Source organism: Erythranthe guttata, chromosome 6 (genome assembly GCF_056151865.1).
Source record: "Erythranthe guttata isolate IM_541 chromosome 6, IM_541, whole genome shotgun sequence".
Taxonomy (NCBI): domain Eukaryota; kingdom Viridiplantae; phylum Streptophyta; class Magnoliopsida; order Lamiales; family Phrymaceae; genus Erythranthe; species Erythranthe guttata.
The window spans coordinates 5,958,713-5,976,568 of NC_142538.1; the positions used below are offsets into that span (position 1 = coordinate 5,958,713).

Genomic DNA, 17,856 nt, shown 5'->3' on the forward strand with positions numbered 1-17,856 from the left:
CTTTGTGTCCGAGAGAACAATACTGTCACTAATATTCTTATATCTGCGTAGATAAATTAATTACTCCGTGTGGGTTGTCATTTTATGCCGTGGCATATAATTATTATTGCTATAAATTTCCTCATGCACAATGTGTTTTTAAATGATTGTGTAAATAGTAAATTACTGTATCTATGTGATTATTCAAACTTTTGAGTTGAAAAAACTCGTGTTTTCAACCAATTATATAACAATGCGTCGGTTCAAAAGACAGTACGTCTACGTGGAATTTTTGTGAAGAATTTTAATCTGACTCATTTACTGCATTCATTTAGATTTGTTTCAAAACTAATGTGCATATATATGAATAACTTTTGTCAAATGTTAGTGGATCATTCCTTGGTTTTACACGACCAAAACATGTGCATATATGTTTGTGTGAATGTATATCTGTTGTCCACTTTTGATTTATAATTTTTAAATCATATGCTAAATGATAGAGGATATACATGTAATGAATTTTGTTTACATGTGTGTAATCGTAAACTTTGATTTCAAAGTGGCTATTTACTATTTTGTGGAAATAGTAGTTTAAAGTATTTATATTTAAGTACTTGTGAATTTAAATATATGTATATATATGTTCAAAAATCTGAGTAGATGGACATAAATTGTGGCTCATTAATGAGATCAATCAAATCGTAAAATCGGTTTTCAATGTCCCGGTTGAATTCGTTTTATCAACCAACTTGTGGGGGGACTTTGTATAATATAGTTCCGCGCAAGGAAAATTATGTTTGGAAAAGTAGCAAATCGAGCTACAAATATCTCAAAGTGTGTGGGTGAGAAAAACTTGAAATCAAGTGACATTCTATGATATTAAATTATCTCAATCACACTACATGAATAAAAGTGCTCGAGAAATTTAATTTACAAATGTAATAGTGTGACATAAGTTGAATATTCTCGAATATACTTTTGAGGAGTATAGTGAGACAAATTAGAATTTTGATTAATAAAAATCAAAATTAGTGAGTAATTATGTGTTCACTTAAGGATGTGTTGCTATTTCTTGGAAATTTTCCAAATTACAAATAGTGACTGCCACCTTTAAAGGTGTTGATATAATTTAAGTGAAAATACACACGATTACAATTGGATTTATCGGATAATTTGTGAGGAAGCTCTTTATATGTCTGCTAACATATTTATTAGAGTTTCGTACAAGAAAGTACCTTTCCTTATGAGTAATTGGGAATGTATAGAGTTGAGTGATAAATATCTCGAAATGTGGGGTATTTAGCTATAAGTCAAATATGCTTGTATTTATCCTTGAAGGATATAGTGATGCATACTACACCTTCGAGTAAGATGAGTCGAAATCAACGTGTGCTTAAGTATTCACCTTACGAGATATTATTTCTTGGAAAATCTTCCATACAATTATGTATAGCTAAATCTATTGTGAAATTGAATAAAGCGAGAGAAATTGAGTGACTTCATAATTTATTGGAGAATATTCCAGTAAGGTTGAAACTTGTGTCAGCCTTATATTGCGATAATCAAATAAACAATGCATAGAGCACATGACTTTATGTATAATGGTAAGTCTCGACATATTCGTCATAGACATCATACCGTGAGAACATTCACTCTCTAATAGAATAATTTCTATTGATTTTGTGAAATCCGAAGATTACCTATTGGATCCAATTAGTATAAAGGTTTATCTAGTGAGAGTTGAATGTGCATCGAGGGGAATAGGTTTAAAGCCTAGATAACTAAGTTACCTTATACGGAAACCTAACTTGGCGACTGGAGATCCCACGAACCAAGTTCAATAGGCCAACCAGTTCTGTGTAACTTAACCAAATGTAGCACTTAGGAGTTTAACTCCATCCTATTCCTTTGATGCGATAAGTGCAACCTACGACGTTTAAAAAGGTTAAGCTATTGCTTTTAATGACGTCTATATCTTGTCAAGTACAAGTGGGGTATAGTCGGATACTCTTTATAGATGCGGTCACCTATGTTAGTGTGAGCTGGGTCGGCTCGTTGAGAATTCTTATAAAGGCTTAAATTCTCTAAAGCACTCGCAGAACCCGAGAATGTTCAGGGCCGAAATGAACACAACCGAGAACTTGAAACACGCGTGTTTAGTACGGTGTTAAGTTTATTGTCTTGGTTTACACAAACAACCGACAGTTCAAGATGAAATAATTCACTGATTGACTAAGTAAATCCGATAAACTTTAACTAGGGAAGGTTCAAGATGAAATATTTCACCTATCCCGATGCCGTACTATTCCTAAAAGATTTTTTTGACAATATGGTCTCATGAGATGAGGTTGGAAGAATAATTTTATTCATGTGGGAGATTGTTGGAATTTTTAATTGAATAAAATAATTAGGGTATTTCAAATAGGTGCATGTTTGGAATGAATGGGTTTCTTTCCAAACAACACGTTTATTTATGAAATAACTCTTTTCAAAACAACATATCCCTTCACAAAAGGACTTTTAAATTTCTATAAATAAGACAAAACCTGATCAGTTTTGCACAAGATATAATAAGACGTTTGTGAATATCTTCCCAAAACTCTTCTGTCAAAATTTCGTTCATACGTTTCTAGTTCGCCGTGGGCTTCGAATTTGTGCAAATATCGAAGTATCCGACTGTTGTATCTTGGGAGACTACCGGGAGTGACTGTTGCACCGTAGACAGCCCGGAAATATTGTCTTAAGGACATTGCTTTTGCAAGCCTCAGTCGATTTTTCGTTCTTCATATTTCCGGTTAATTTCTACCTCCAAGTAAGTGTAATTCTTATTCAACTATTTACGCAGATTGTTGTATTTATACCAACAGAAACTAAACACCGTCACAACGGCTATTACCAAAAGTATCTTACGGTTCCAGATTTATGAAAGACAACTGCGTCAAAAACAGTTTGCTCAAAAGTAATAATACGTCAAGATAAAATACCAAAAAAAACATTCTACGTAAGTTCATAACTGTATTAAACTAAAATAATCAAGCGTTATTTTTTTTGCTCAAATTAATCTTGTTGCTTCCCCAATCTAGAAATGTTTTCACAATTTCAGTTCGCATTGCTGGGTATTCCGATTCAGCTTCGTCCTTTATTATTGGTTCTTGCTTGAAAAGTTTCTTTATGATATATAAAACCACCACACCGCAGTCAACGCTATCATATTTTTGTTGTGGCGCTTCAGTGAGTGAAACGACTTTCTCATCTGGACATACGAATACGAGTTGTGATGATCTGCTGTTTTTCCGAAAGTTTTTTTTCTGGAATTGTACAGTATGTAAGTTAAAGGTGTACTATCTTGTAATTTAAAATATAGAAAAACGACAATAATAAATGGAAATTTTACCAGTTCCATTGCTTCTGCAAGATAACAATCATTGGAGCGACGGCACATAGAATTGTAGAATATCCAATCCCCCTGAAATTTGTCTAGTACAAGTAATGTCTAGTGATCTGGACATCTATTTTATGGTGTACTAATATGGAGAATGGGTCTTAAGTACTTACAATACAACTATTTGTAGAAATCAACTATTTCAAAATATATTAATTGCCAACATAAGCAATTCAATCTGAGTATTTCCACAATCAACTATTTCTAATGAACTATTTAAACAAACATCTATGCCACATTCAACTATATCTAAATTAGCTAATTTAATATCAACTATTTTTTACAAAATAGTCTATTTAAAGCTTTTTACACACATAAGCCAAGAACAATTAACACAAAGAGCCAATGATTTGTAGATGGCATTCAACATATTTCACAACATATCAAGCAAAATTGACTATTTTGTCTGCTTTTCATAACATGTTATGTGATATTGTCTGAACAGTTTGTACATACAAATGCCCACTAATTCCCGCAAGAATAATAGATTAATTACCTGCGTCGGTTTGCCGAATGTCATTCAATGTTTTTGTCCTACGTTCTCCTGTACAGAAAAAAAAAATATAAAACAAACACATTTGTAAATTGTGTTGTTTGGTAGAATTCAAGATAGGATGTTAATGAACATGACTATTTCAATTGGGATACTTACTGCTCGCAGACATCGTTTCATTAACCAATTGCGTTGAGTTGTTGCTCACAGCTTCAAGAATTTCGTTGATTTTGTAGCTTCTTCGACTACTTATTTGTCCTACGAAACTTCAGAATTTAGTTGTTTGCAGAAATTTTGGTGATAGAGTTTAGAGTTTTGGAAGGAATTCGGTTGTTTCTGCCATAGATTATGTCGATGTAGTCGTTTAGGCGATTTAGGTTTTGCAGGTGGCGGTTTATGGAAAAGATTTGTGGAGCGAGATTTTGGGGATCTAATCAGCACGATTGCAGCGATCTCAAATCTCCGAATTTTGTGTGTAATTTTTGTTTAATAAAATATGGCTTCTAGAAGGCTATTTTCGAAAATTACTAAAATAGTGGATTTTCTACTAATATTGAAAATATGGTTGGATCCCGTCTTATTAAAAAGGTTTTTTATGCATAAGTCCCCAACTAAGCATCTTTATTATTCTAGGTTTAGGGGCTATATCTCTTTCACCAATAAGCCACCCCTTTAATATTTATTATAAATAAAGGAAACATTCATGTATATGCCAATATTACCCTCAACTATTTATACTCAATTCTTAATTGTAACCCCAATTTAATCAATTTTGTCCACAAAAATCCAATTTTGACTTTTTTTGGAGCATACTAAAAATATGCTCCAATTTCATCATTAACTTAATTTAATCTCAATTTGACCCCAAATTTCACAAATTATTCAATTTTGACCCAAAAAACATTTTTTCAAAAAAAAAAAGTTTTTTGCCGCCGGACTCCGGCGTTGACTTTTCAATTTTTTTTATTATTTTTTTTCTTTCTTTCGGATTTTTTCGCCGGTCTCCAACGTTGATTTTTTTTTCTTTTTTCTTTTCTTTTCTTCCGAATTTTTCGCCGGTTTCCGGCGTTGACTTTTTTTAGTGTTTTTCTAAGTTTTTTTTTTTTTTTTTATGTCCGCCGCTAAACGTTGACCGTAATTGTGCTGTCACTACAGTAAATTAAGGTAATTATACTGTCAAAGACATTTAATTAACGCAATTGTACTGCCGTTGACAATACATTTATGTAATTGTTCTGCCGTTGACAGTAAATTAACGAAATACTATTATTTTTTATTTTTTGTTGTTTTTTTTATCTTGTTTGATTTGTTGACAAGTCAACGTAATTATATTACTGTCGTTGACAGTAAAATAACTATAAACACAATAATATTACTGTCAACAACATCAATATTATTATTTTTTTGGGTTTTTTTATTTTGTTTGAGTTATTCACGGCTGTGGCGGAGCTACGTGCAGTTGTGGGTGGCCCACCCTGATTTTTTTTCTTTTTATAATATTTTAATGCTAATTATGTTTAGTTAGCATTTTTATACACTATTTGAATCATAATCCAATTTAATTAGCCCACCCAAGAGATTTGTAATGTAGTTTAAAGAGCTCCAATAATTATATTTTGGACAATATACAATTTAATTTATATAATTTAATTAAAATATACAAATTTTTATTTATTTTGCTCTATATTTTCGAAAAAAACTCTTAAAAAAATTCGGGGGCTCTACCTCGGAACCCCGTAAAATTAGCCCACCCTGACCACAAATCCTGGCTCCGCCAGTGATTCACGGAGTAACGTAATTATATTACTGTCTATTATTGTAATATTACTGTAAACACAATAATATTACTGTGGTTGACGATAATATTACTGTTGTTATAGTAATATTGTTGTCAACCACATCAACATTATTATTTTGTTTGGAATTTTTTGTTTGTTTGAGTTATTCACGGAGTAACGTAATAATATTATTGTCTATTATTGTAATATTACTGTGGTTGACGGTATTATTACTATTGTTATAGTAATATTACTGTCACTCACAGTAATATTAATTCTTTTGGCTTTTTATTATGTTTACATTTGTTGAACGGTCAACATAGTAATATTACTCTATTACACAATAATAATGAGTTTTGTTGTGTTAATATTACTGTGCTAGAGATTAATATAGCAATATTACTGTGTTAAACTATAGTTTAGTTAATTTTACTGTGTTTAACAGTAATATAGTTAATATTACTGTCAATCACAGCACTATTGCTGTTTAAACGAAAAAAAAAATTACAGAAAGAAAGAAAAGAAAAAAAATTCAAAAAAGTCAACGCCGGAAACCGGCAAAAAAAAGAAAAAAAAATTGAAAAGTCAACGCCGGAATCCAACGGGAAAAAAAATTGAAAAAAAAAAGTTTTGGGTCAAAATTGAATAATTTGTGGAATTTGGGGTCAAATTGAAGTTAAATTAAGTTAAAGATGAAATTTGAACATATTAAAGTATGAAGGGTTATTTTAGTCATTTACAAAAATCTGGACCATATGTGGACTTATTGATAAAGAAGTTTGTTGTCTGGATCTCTTTATGAATAAGTACCCATTGATGGGCTTATTTGTAATGACTTCTATAAAAAAACACTATAGGGTGTATGGCTAATAGACTCTAAAATAAATATGTAAATTGTTTAACTATTTCGAGATACACGTGTTATTTGAGACTTCCGAGAGCATTCTACTCTACTTGGATTATCGGTTGCTGAAAGCCTGAAACAACTCATAAAACATATATTATCGGTTAATGATAATAATAATAATAATAATAAGGGTAAATTACAAACACCCCCCTGAGGTATGACCAAATTACAAAAACACCCCTCTTGTTTGGATAATTACAACCACCCCCCTCAACTCATCAAATTTAGTGGAATCTTCGAGATTATATGGAATATTATCACTTTTGTACCCGTTTTATCCCATTCAAACTCTACATTATGAAGCAAGATGACCATAATATGTGAATTTTAGCTTGTATATATGAGTTTGTGGTGCATCGAAAACTGTATTTTTTACACAAAGAGTACAAATTAGAGCACATTTCACGGAATCTAGATGACTATGTTGAATTTGGCACCATAAAGGTAAGAAAAAATCATAGTTGAGGGGGGTAGATGTAATTATCCAAACAAGAGGGGTTTTTTTGTAATTTAACCATACCTCAGGGGGGTATTTGTAATTTACCCTAATAATAATAATAATAATAATAATAATAATAATAATAATAATAATAATAATAATAATAATAATAATAATAATAATAATAATAATAATAATAATAATAATAATAATAATAATAATAATAATAATAATAATAATAATAATAATAATAATAATAATAATAATAATAATAATAATAATAATAATAATAATAATAATAATAATAATAATAATAATAATAATAATAATAATAATAATAATAATAATAATAATAATAATAATAATAATAATAATAATAATAATAATAATAATAATAATAATAATAATAATAATAATAATAATAATAATAATAATAATAATAATAATAATAATAATAATAATAATAATAATAATAATAATAATAATAATAATAATAATAATAATAATAATAATAATAATAATAATAATAATAATAATAATAATAATAATAATAATAATAATAATAATAATAATAATAATAATAATAATAATAATAATAATAATAATAATAATAATAATAATAATAATAATAATAATAATAATAATAATAATAATAATAATAATAATAATAATAATAATAATAATAATAATAATAATAATAATAATAATAATAATAATAATAATAATAATAATAATAATAATAATAATAATAATAATAATAATAATAATAATAATAATAATAATAATAATAATAATAATAATAATAATAATAATAATAATAATAATAATAATAATAATAATAATAATAATAATAATAATAATAATAATAATAATAATAATAATAATAATAATAATAATAATAATAATAATAATAATAATAATAATAATAATAATAATAATAATAATAATAATAATAATAATAATAATAATAATAATAATAATAATAATAATAATAATAATAATAATAATAATAATAATAATAATAATAATAATAATAATAATAATAATAATAATAATAATAATAATAATAATAATAATAATAATAATAATAATAATAATAATAATAATAATAATAATAATAATAATAATAATAATAATAATAATAATAATAATAATAATAATAATAATAATAATAATAATAATAATAATAATAATAATAATAATAATAATAATAATAATAATAATAATAATAATAATAATAATAATAATAATAATAATAATAATAATAATAATAATAATAATAATAATAATAATAATAATAATAATAATAATAATAATAATAATAATAATAATAATAATAATAATAATAATAATAATAATAATAATTCCTAAATATCCTAATCGCTCCTTTTTTTTTTATTTCCCAATTCCGAGCCCTAATTTATCATTTTCTCTCGACGTATCATCACTACCACCATCACATCAGAATTCTCACCGTCGCCCGCCACCATCCACCATCCGCCACCGTCGACCACCACCAGCCACCGTCGAACACCATCTGCCACCAGCCGACTACCACCTCACCATCACCGTCTCCATTCACCTATAATCTCCTCCTTTCTACAGCAAAAGGTCTCCACCACCGGAGTTCAGTTGCTGCTAAACTCCAAAGGTAGGTTTTTTACGCATAAGCACTTCTTAGAGGTTAATTGCATAATCAATTCGCTTATTTAATTTAACCAATAATTTTAAATATATGTGTTTTAACTGTTATGAATGATTTGCGGGAGCTGGATCTTAACAATGTGGCTTTGTTTGGGTTTTAATGTATTTATGCCGACGCCCACTAGGGTTTATGCATTATGCAGTCGTAGTAATTGTTGTGTGCTGGTGAGGTGTTGATTATGAATTACCATGTACTGGTCACAATTTTTATTTATTTATTTATTATTTTTAATTTCTCTGTTGTATTACTGTTTTGCAGAAACAAAAGAGCAAATTTGAAGTAATAACAAGACATGGGAGGAGGAAGGAAGAATCTTAAGAGAGCAGTCGAGTCTGAAATGGCGACTCTTCAACAAGGTCAAAGCATAATGCAGGTTGTCGAATTGAGGGGTTCTAATCATATCGAGGTATAAACTTTTTTTATCTTAATGTATTTTAGTGTTAAAATCGAAGGTTATTTTACTCCGTCAATGCCGTTTGTGAAGGTAATGGACTCGAAAGGAGAGAAATTTATAGCATTGTTTCCAGCCAAATTCCACAAAAGCATGTGGATTAAAAAAGGTATGGTCCATGAATGTAAATCTGTTTATATTTTTCGCTGCCGTTAACAATGAAATAATCTTCGTATTGTCCGGGATAGTTTTTTCAGTTCAATTCCTATTACTAGGCAATGATTATTCTTGTATATAATGAAATTTTTCCTTGTTATTGGTTGATGTTTAAATAGGGAACTTTGTGAAGTGGGAGAGAAGAGGCGGAAGAATCTGGTAGGAAGGTGGCCGGCTTTGTTAGGCAAGTGCTTTACCACGAGCAAATTCGTCTGCTTCAAAAATCGATAGAATGGTCCTTCCCTAACCTTTCTTGAAAATGCAGTTGAATTTGTCGATTTGGTTTTATAATTTCACGTTTCCTTTGTTCTAATTTTGCTCGGTGGTGGTTCTCAACTCTGCACTCGTAGGCCGGAGATTTTTAAATCCATCTCCCAAGAAAACACGAAGGAAGCTTTAGAGTGCTGTACTTCCCAAAAAGATGATGAAGATTCTAGCGATGATGATGGACTTCCGCCTTTGGAAGCAAATACAAATAGAGTAAATCCTCTCAAGTTGTATGCAGAGTCCGAGTCGGATTCTGATGATGATAATTGTTCTTAGTTCATCCATTCTGATAACAATTTTGTATCCAAACAGATGTGATCACTTAAACATTACGTTTCTTATTTTTTACCGAATTTCCGAGGTATGTTTATGTATGAGATTTTGAGGATTTTATCGATACCTCTTGCTACTACAAGTGATATGGATAGTTCATGGAACTAATTATATTTGCAGACGCGAAACTGTCTAGGTGTGCTTCTCATCGTATTACATTGAAAGAGTTGACATGTTGCAGTTGAATACCAGAATATGAACTGGACTTGAGAAGGGCTCGAGTTTTAAATCCTTTATTTTGTAATATTTTCGTGAGGAAAATATAAATTCAGAACTCAAAATTTTATCCTCAGATTTGTTAGGAAGTAAATATTGTTACAAAACAAACTATATCATTGGTTAGGGGTGGAAATCAGAATAGTAACTTCCTAATTCCGTCATTTTTTAATTGAAACTTTTCGACTCCATAACAATATTTTTCATTCCGAATTTCAAAATTTCTGATTTTTTTCTGTTTTCCAATTTTTTTGGGATCATAATTGAATATATATCAGATATATATAGCCTAAAAAAGTTGAAGCGGTCGAATTTCGGCTGACAAAGAACAGGAAAATTCCACCGGAACTCCGATGAACGGATTTCATCACAAAAAGACAATCATTCCTCCCCTTCCTCTCTCCTTTGGCTCTCCCTCCGTTGCGGGATCTATCTTACTCCGGGAGAATATTCTCCAACTTCACGGAGCCCAATGTTTCACTTTCAATTTTCGATATCCGCTGATTTCCATTTGATTTTTTTTTTGGAACAAGTATGTTAATTTCAATTTCTGTTTTTCTGAGTTTTTCTGGAAAGAAATTGGAATTGTTTTTCATTTTCGAGAAATATTAGAATTTTTCCTGAAGTGTTAACTTTGATCCGATCTATTCAATTTCCACATTCAGTAGAGAGTAGGCATGACCATGATTCTGAGTCGACCCAGATTGGAGCGGAGTTCCAATGGGCCAGTTAATAGGATCAATGGGTCCATGACCCGGAACCGGACCAGTGCACCAAGGACGATTAAGGTTTTGATTTTTTTATTTTTTGTGGTAAATTTAGGTGCATATAATGGATGCTTATGGATTTAGATCTCCGGATCTCGAACCAGGCTAGTGTTCTATATTAATAAGTTTACGAAGGGTCAACCTCTAGGTTACTATTCGTTGTGGTCGCTGTTCACATTGACACATCATATGGTCGTGTGGCTCGCTCCGAAAGGATTTACCGAGGGCAAGGCTTTTGGTATTACGCTACATATGAATGATCTTGTTATCGGCGATTCGGCAGTAGCAGGTTGTTGATTATTTTTACGGTGAAGATCAACTTGTAAGATTATTATTTTGATTGAACCTGCGGGTAGAACCGTCTAAACACATGGGTCGAACCGTGTAACCGCCGGTTTCCTACCCATTTTTCTGAAGAAAAAAATCAAAAACAAATAAAAAAATTATAAAACTTGGAACAATGAACCTAAAGATGGAACAAGCCCATAAATCGCGTGTTTCAACTTTCAACATGTGATTAAGGGTCAGGATCTCAAAATCGAACCTTAGACATGTCTAGTAGAGAGTAGGGGTGTGAACAAGCCGAGCTCGGCTGGTTTGACGAGCTCGAGTCCATTTTGTCGAACTCCAACCCAAGCTCAATTTGTTTGTTTTTTTTAATTATTAAAAAATAGTTATATGATAACAAAGAATTACAAAATAAATTATGACCCTTAATTATATATATATATATATATATATATATATATATATATATATATATATATATATATATATATATATATATATATATATATTCGTTTTATCTTATTATAATAACATTTATATTATTTAAATAAAAAATAACATATAAAAATAAAAAAATAAAAAATAAAAGGAAGGGTCGTGAGCCGATTTGTGAGTTTACGAACAACCAAGAAATAGTTCGAGCATCTTTCGAGTCAGCTCAGCTCGTTTACCACCAATAGTTGAGAGTAAAAAGTGGAACTATTTTCTTTGCTTACGCTTGGGCCTAATAAATCCATATGGGGCCTAAAAGGAATTTCAGAATGTTCAACACAACACAGGTAACCGTGGATTCATGCGACGCGTGGCCCTCTCCATTTCACTAGCCAAGTGGATATTTTTGTCAACTCCGTGCTTCGACGACGTCGTTTAAACTTTCTTTCCCAGTTAATGTCAACAAGAAATAGAAAATAAAATATAAATTATTATTACTTAAATGTAACAGACACTCTGCCATATTTCCAACTCAATTTCCCATTCTTCACCCAATTTAGAAGGGGAAAGAGTAGAGAATGGCCGGAATCTCAGTGCTCAGAGGCACCACCTCCGCTGTTTCATTACCCTCAGGTTCGTCCAATTCCACCTCCGCTGTATTGTGTTTCTGTAGGAATTTCTGAATTTGAATTCATTGATTTTTATTTTTTTTATTTTTTTGTTTAATGTGATGACATATGGTTACAGTTACCTGTATCTATAAGCGTATCAGCAAGCAAACAAAAATACGGTCCTAGAAAGTTTTCCCTCTTCGCTCGATACTCGCAGTCACAGGACGTGTTCACCACGCGTCTTCAAGGTAGTGTAATATGCCTACATTGCTAATTGATCCTGTGTAAGGCTTGATTGGACAACTGATCTATTAGGTTTTGGTTCAATCATTCATCTGAACTAAGTATTTGTGTAATTTGGGGTTTTCGTTTGGTTCAATTAGCATTTGAATTCTCTTCATTTGAATTTTATGTTGCCAACAATTTAAAGTGAGTCGAAATTATACGAAAAATAATGGAAGGGCATAGATTGTCTTCTTGAGCTACATACAAGTGTGGATGGGTACATCTGATTTTCGTCTCAATTACTTTTTTAATTTTCACGTGCTCGGTTATTAGATTATACAGCTGTGTAAACAATTTTTGTTATTTGTGTATGTCGTGTCACTGTAGCAACTAAAGTGCTGAGTAGGCATTTTGGATTTTAACTGTACTAAATATGCAGTGAATAATGAGAGTATGAAATTCTGATGTGCTGCAGATAGCATTGAGAACTTGCCGAAACTTGTGGAGGATATTATACAGACATCCATAAATACAGGCCCTCGTGGTGCTCTTAGACTAGCTCAAGGTATACAAGCTGTTATTGGTGTTGGTAGCGAGTGGCTAGCTGATGTTTCTAAGGTAATTTTATTAGGTCCTCTTTCGAATAAGAATATTATATGTTTTCCCTCGTCTTTTTGCTATCCACAGTTTTCTTATTCACTGTTTGGAGTTAACTACTTGGTGAGTGTTTGTAGTATTTTGACGATAAGCAAAAGTATTTTCGGTCCGGTTTTTCTAATTAGTCTATTTGTGTCCTGATGTCTCATGTGATTTATCAAAATCGCATTTGTAAAGACTTGAGGTCACCAAGCCTTTTTTTTTTAAATGGGAATATCTTATGCAATCTAAAGACAACCTCGTTTAATTAGCCTTAGTTGACCAATTAAGTGGGAATTCCATGCTTATATGTTTCCGAGACCGGCACTTCATGAATAAATTCCTGAGGTTGGTAAGTGCGATCTAACTGTTATTTAATTATATATAGATGATGACACGAGTTATAATTCTTTCTAACCTCTGTAGACAGCAAGTTCGCCTAGTGGATTAGCGACTGAGTTGCAGCTTGGATTACTATCACCGGTTTACTTGAGGAAATTATTCGAGCGCATGGGGGCAACTTATATTAAGTTAGGCCAGGTAAATAAACAATAATTCTTCCATATCTCCGTGTCTGTGTATCTAACTCTCCATTTTATTTTTTTCAGAGGTAGAGGAGAGGGTAAAGTTCTATGATAAATAACCCCAACAAACTTTCACCTTTTTATTTTGAAAAATGCAGTTGATCGCATCTGCACCAACATTATTTCCTCCAGAGTATGTCCAGGAGTTTCAGTACTGTTTCGACAGAGCTCCTTCAGTTCCATTCCAAGAGATTCAAGCAATTTTGCGTCGAATTAGGCAAGCCCATCGATAGTGTCTTTGAGTACGTGGACCCTACGCCATTAGCTTCTGCATCCATAGCGCAGGTTTATTTTATTTGTCATAGTGCTTCTCGTGTATACCTCGATTTGGGTAGTATTGTATGTTGAAGTGTGAGGTCGACTAATTGAATATATTAAGGACTTCGTATTTGATTTCAGGTGCATGGGGCTAGGATAAAGGGCACTCGAGAGGATGTAGTGATAAAGGTTCTAAAACCGGGAATAGAAGATATATTGGTCGCAGATTTGAACTTTGTGTATGTTGTTGTGCGCATCTTGGAGTTTTTGAGCCCCGAATTGAGCAGAGCATCTCTGGTACGAATTCAGTGGCCATTGTTAATTCTTGAAAGTTTTTTTTGCCCTTCAAACACAAGTCCGTGTTTCTATAATGAATACAAATTTTGATCAGAAAATATTCAGAGACATTTATCCTCGTATCACTAAATAATCACATCTAAAGACAACTTTGTATTACATGCACCTTGCCTACCCTGTTTTTTCCTTTCTTTACTATTCATTTATATATTGAGGTTTCAATATAAAGGAAAAATCAACGTACCTATTGACAGGTGATTAGCCCTTAATACGACGACAGAAATTCTGCTTGTTGTACTTTGCATCTTTCATTAATCTTCAGAATGTCGGGCTCAATTGCAACATAAAAATCAGAATCTTTTCAATTTAAGTCTTGTAATTCCTGAATACACCGTTTAAGTCTGTCGATGTAACAGGTTTTAATTTATTATTTATCTGATATGCTGTTGCTTCTAGATTGTTAAATTTCTTGAACTGTGTTGCGTGAAGTTCTTATCTAATACAGAAGTTGCAATGATAGGTTGCTATTGTCAAAGATATAAGGGAGTCGATGCTCGAAGAAGTCGACTTTAAGAAGGAGCTAAAAATGTAGAGTCTTTTAAGGGATATTTGGAAACTATGGGACTAACGAGGCAGGCTACAGCTCCAAAAGTATATCCAGAGTACAGTACGACTCGGGTTCTTACAATGGAGAGGCTTTACGGAGTTCCTCTCACAGACTTGAACTCCATTAACACTCTTGTTCCAAATCCCGAGACTAGCCTGATAACTGCCTTAAATGTCTGGTAGAACTCAAAAATCGTGGCTTGAATTTATATACATACCTGTATGCACCTGTATATGTATAGTATATAATGAACATGTTCGTATATTTGTGTAGGTTTGGTAGCTTGCTTGCATGTGAATCTTTTCATGCAGACGTACACGCAGGCAATCTGTGGTTATTGCGTGATGGACGCATTGGGTTTCTCGACTTTGGTATGTGTCTGGGTATATACTTTCTGTGTTTAAATGTTAAATGTTCTTAATCTGTTTTATTGCATGATGGCTTATTTTCTTTTAATCTTTAGCATCCACGAATATTAGCTGAAAAGGTGGTTGCTATAATGTCTTCTTTGTTGGCTTGATAGAATAAACGTAATTAAAATTTCTATAAGTTTGACAGCTACAGTTCTGGCCATTTGGAGACTTATGTTGTATGCAAGGAAGTCGTATTACTTGCTAATGTTTTTTTCGAAAAAAAAGAAAAAGAAAATCTAACATCAACTGCTTATTACCGTAGACATTCCATAATCTTTAACTAGCTCGTGTACATACCCGACTTGTTTATTTGTCAAAATAAAAACTATGTCTTCCTAGAATTGCTTTCCGTAGGATTCTTGGATCGAATTACCTTATGTCCTTGATTACTGGATTATTATCAATACAACTTTTTTTCCAAATCCAAATAACAAGGTATATAAAAACAATATAAATTGGTAAACAGGAATTGTCGGGCGCATATCTCCAAAAACTTGGGGTGCCATGGAGATATTTCTGGCTTCATTAGCAACTGAAGAATACGAGTCAATGGCTTCTTCCTTGATCGATATGGGTGCTACGAGCCAAAATGTCGACTCTAAGGCATTTGCAAGAGATCTCGAAAATATATTTTCCTCCATACAGGCAGGCACTTTTTGTTGCTTAGAATTGTCTTTTTTATTTATTGGTTTCGTTTTTTCTTTTTTTGTTAATTTGTTTCACTTTCATTAATAATCATATTTTAACTCACTGTATACGATGTGCTGGCACAGGATTTGGACACAGAAATAATTGTTGCTGCTGCCAGAGAACCAAATACTAACGCCACTGCAGTTTCTGCCAATCTTCGTGTCGACGAGAGACAAATGAATGCACTATTTCTCGACGTGGTAAGGATGTTATTCAAAAATTGAAATTGGTTCTTCAGTAAATGGAATAGCGAATGCTTACTTTTAATTTACTTTTGATGCGCATTTTCTCGAACAATTGGTACACTTAATTCTTGGTTGCTATATCTTATCTCTGATTCTTGATTGTGTGTGCGTGCGTGTGTGTGAAATAGGTTCGAGTAAGTGAATCGTATGGGCTGAGGTTTCCGAGGGAGTTTGCGCTTCTTATGAAGCAGCTTCTTTATTTCGACCGATACACTCGACTCTTGGCTCCCAATTTGAACATGCTGAGAGATCAGAGGATAACTATTGCTTCAAATCAGAGCAGCAGAAACACTTACCGGTGAAGTTTTATAATAATGGCAGCAGTGTGTATATCTTTACTGTGGGTTGATATTGTAAAATTTACTCCTTAAGCAATTCTTCCCCTTAAAACTCCCAAGTAGATAAATATATATTTGAAATCAATATAGACTGTTGTATACAAACATGGAACAAGCTCAGATAGATCCTTCTATATATATAGGGCAAATGGCAAAAAGGCCCATCACATGGGACTTAAATGCATTTTAGTCCACAAAAAAAAAACAGTTTCTCAATTAAGCCCATCCACATGTCTTTAGTCTAAAATACCCTCAATAATATAATTCTTATCAATTACACCCATTATGCTCTAACTTCCTAAATATTACATATTGACCCCGGATTTAAACAAATATATCACATTAACTCCCAAAACTTTTTTTTTTCAGAAAATAATTTTTTTTCTGAAATGTTTTTTTCCGGCCAGATTCCGGCGCTGACTGCCGGAGACCGCCGGTCTCCGGTGTTGACTAATTTTTTTTTTTTTAAATTGTTTTTCTTAGAAAAAAAATATTTTAATTAATATTACTGTCTTGGCTACTAAATTACTGTCTCACACAGTAATATTACTGTTTGGGACAGTAATATTATGAATATTTTTTTCCGAACAGTAATATTATTAATATTATTGTCTCAAGACAGTTAAATTACTGTTGGAGACAGTAATTTAACATCCAAGGCAGTAATATTAATTAAAATAATTTTTTTTAAGGAAAAAAATTAAAAAAAAAAAAGAAGTCAATTAACAGTTAAATTACTGTCTCCGACAGTTAAATAATTGCTGGAGACAGTAATTTAACAACGAATACAGTAATATTAATTAAAAATATTTTTTTAAGAATAAAAAAGTCAATTAACAGTTAAATTTCTGTCTCCAACAGTTAAATAACTGCTGGACACAGTAATTTAGCAACGAATACAATAATATTAATTAAAATATTTTTGAAAAAAAAAAAAGAGTCAATTAATAGTTAAATTACTGTCTCCGACAGTTAAATAGCTGCCGGAGACAGTAATTTAGCAGCCAAGACAGTAAAATTAATTAAAATATTTTTTTTAAGAAAAAAAAAATTAGAAAAAAAAAAAAAAAGTCAACGCCGGAGACCCGACGGTTTGGAAAAAAACGTTTTTCAAAAAAAAAAAAAAAAAAAAAAAGAAGAAGAAAAAAGTTAACGCCGGAGACCGCCGGTCTCCGGCGGTCAACGCCGATCAACGGCGGCGACCGGCGGTCTCCGGTGGTGGCGGGTCAAAATTGGGGTCAAAATTGAAATTAGGGTTAAAATTGGTTAATTGATGAAATTTGGCTAAATTGGGGTGTA

The 17,856-nt window shown here is 31.5% G+C and overlaps 1 protein-coding gene and 1 pseudogene across 2 annotated transcripts; both read left to right on the plus strand.

The window, feature by feature from the left end:
• The first annotated feature begins 8,547 nt into the window (after positions 1-8,547).
• LOC148769973 (uncharacterized) lies at positions 8,548-10,012 on the plus strand (annotated as a pseudogene). The gene is made up of 5 exons (XR_016031768.1): positions 8,548-8,689; positions 9,011-9,149; positions 9,228-9,303; positions 9,470-9,585; positions 9,701-10,012. The product of XR_016031768.1 is annotated as an uncharacterized LOC148769973 (transcript).
• Positions 10,013-12,121: 2,109 nt separating this feature from the next.
• Positions 12,122-16,662, plus strand: LOC105960377 (putative aarF domain-containing protein kinase At5g05200, chloroplastic). The gene is given in 14 exon segments (XM_012984534.2): positions 12,122-12,263; positions 12,265-12,286; positions 12,401-12,512; positions 12,965-13,107; positions 13,552-13,665; positions 13,808-13,917; positions 13,919-13,994; positions 14,109-14,264; positions 14,785-14,842; positions 14,845-15,049; positions 15,145-15,242; positions 15,751-15,929; positions 16,058-16,174; positions 16,348-16,662. Coding segments are annotated over 14 exon segments (1,596 nt in total). The 5' UTR covers positions 12,122-12,231; the 3' UTR covers positions 16,522-16,662.
• The last annotated feature ends 1,194 nt before the right edge of the window (positions 16,663-17,856 follow it).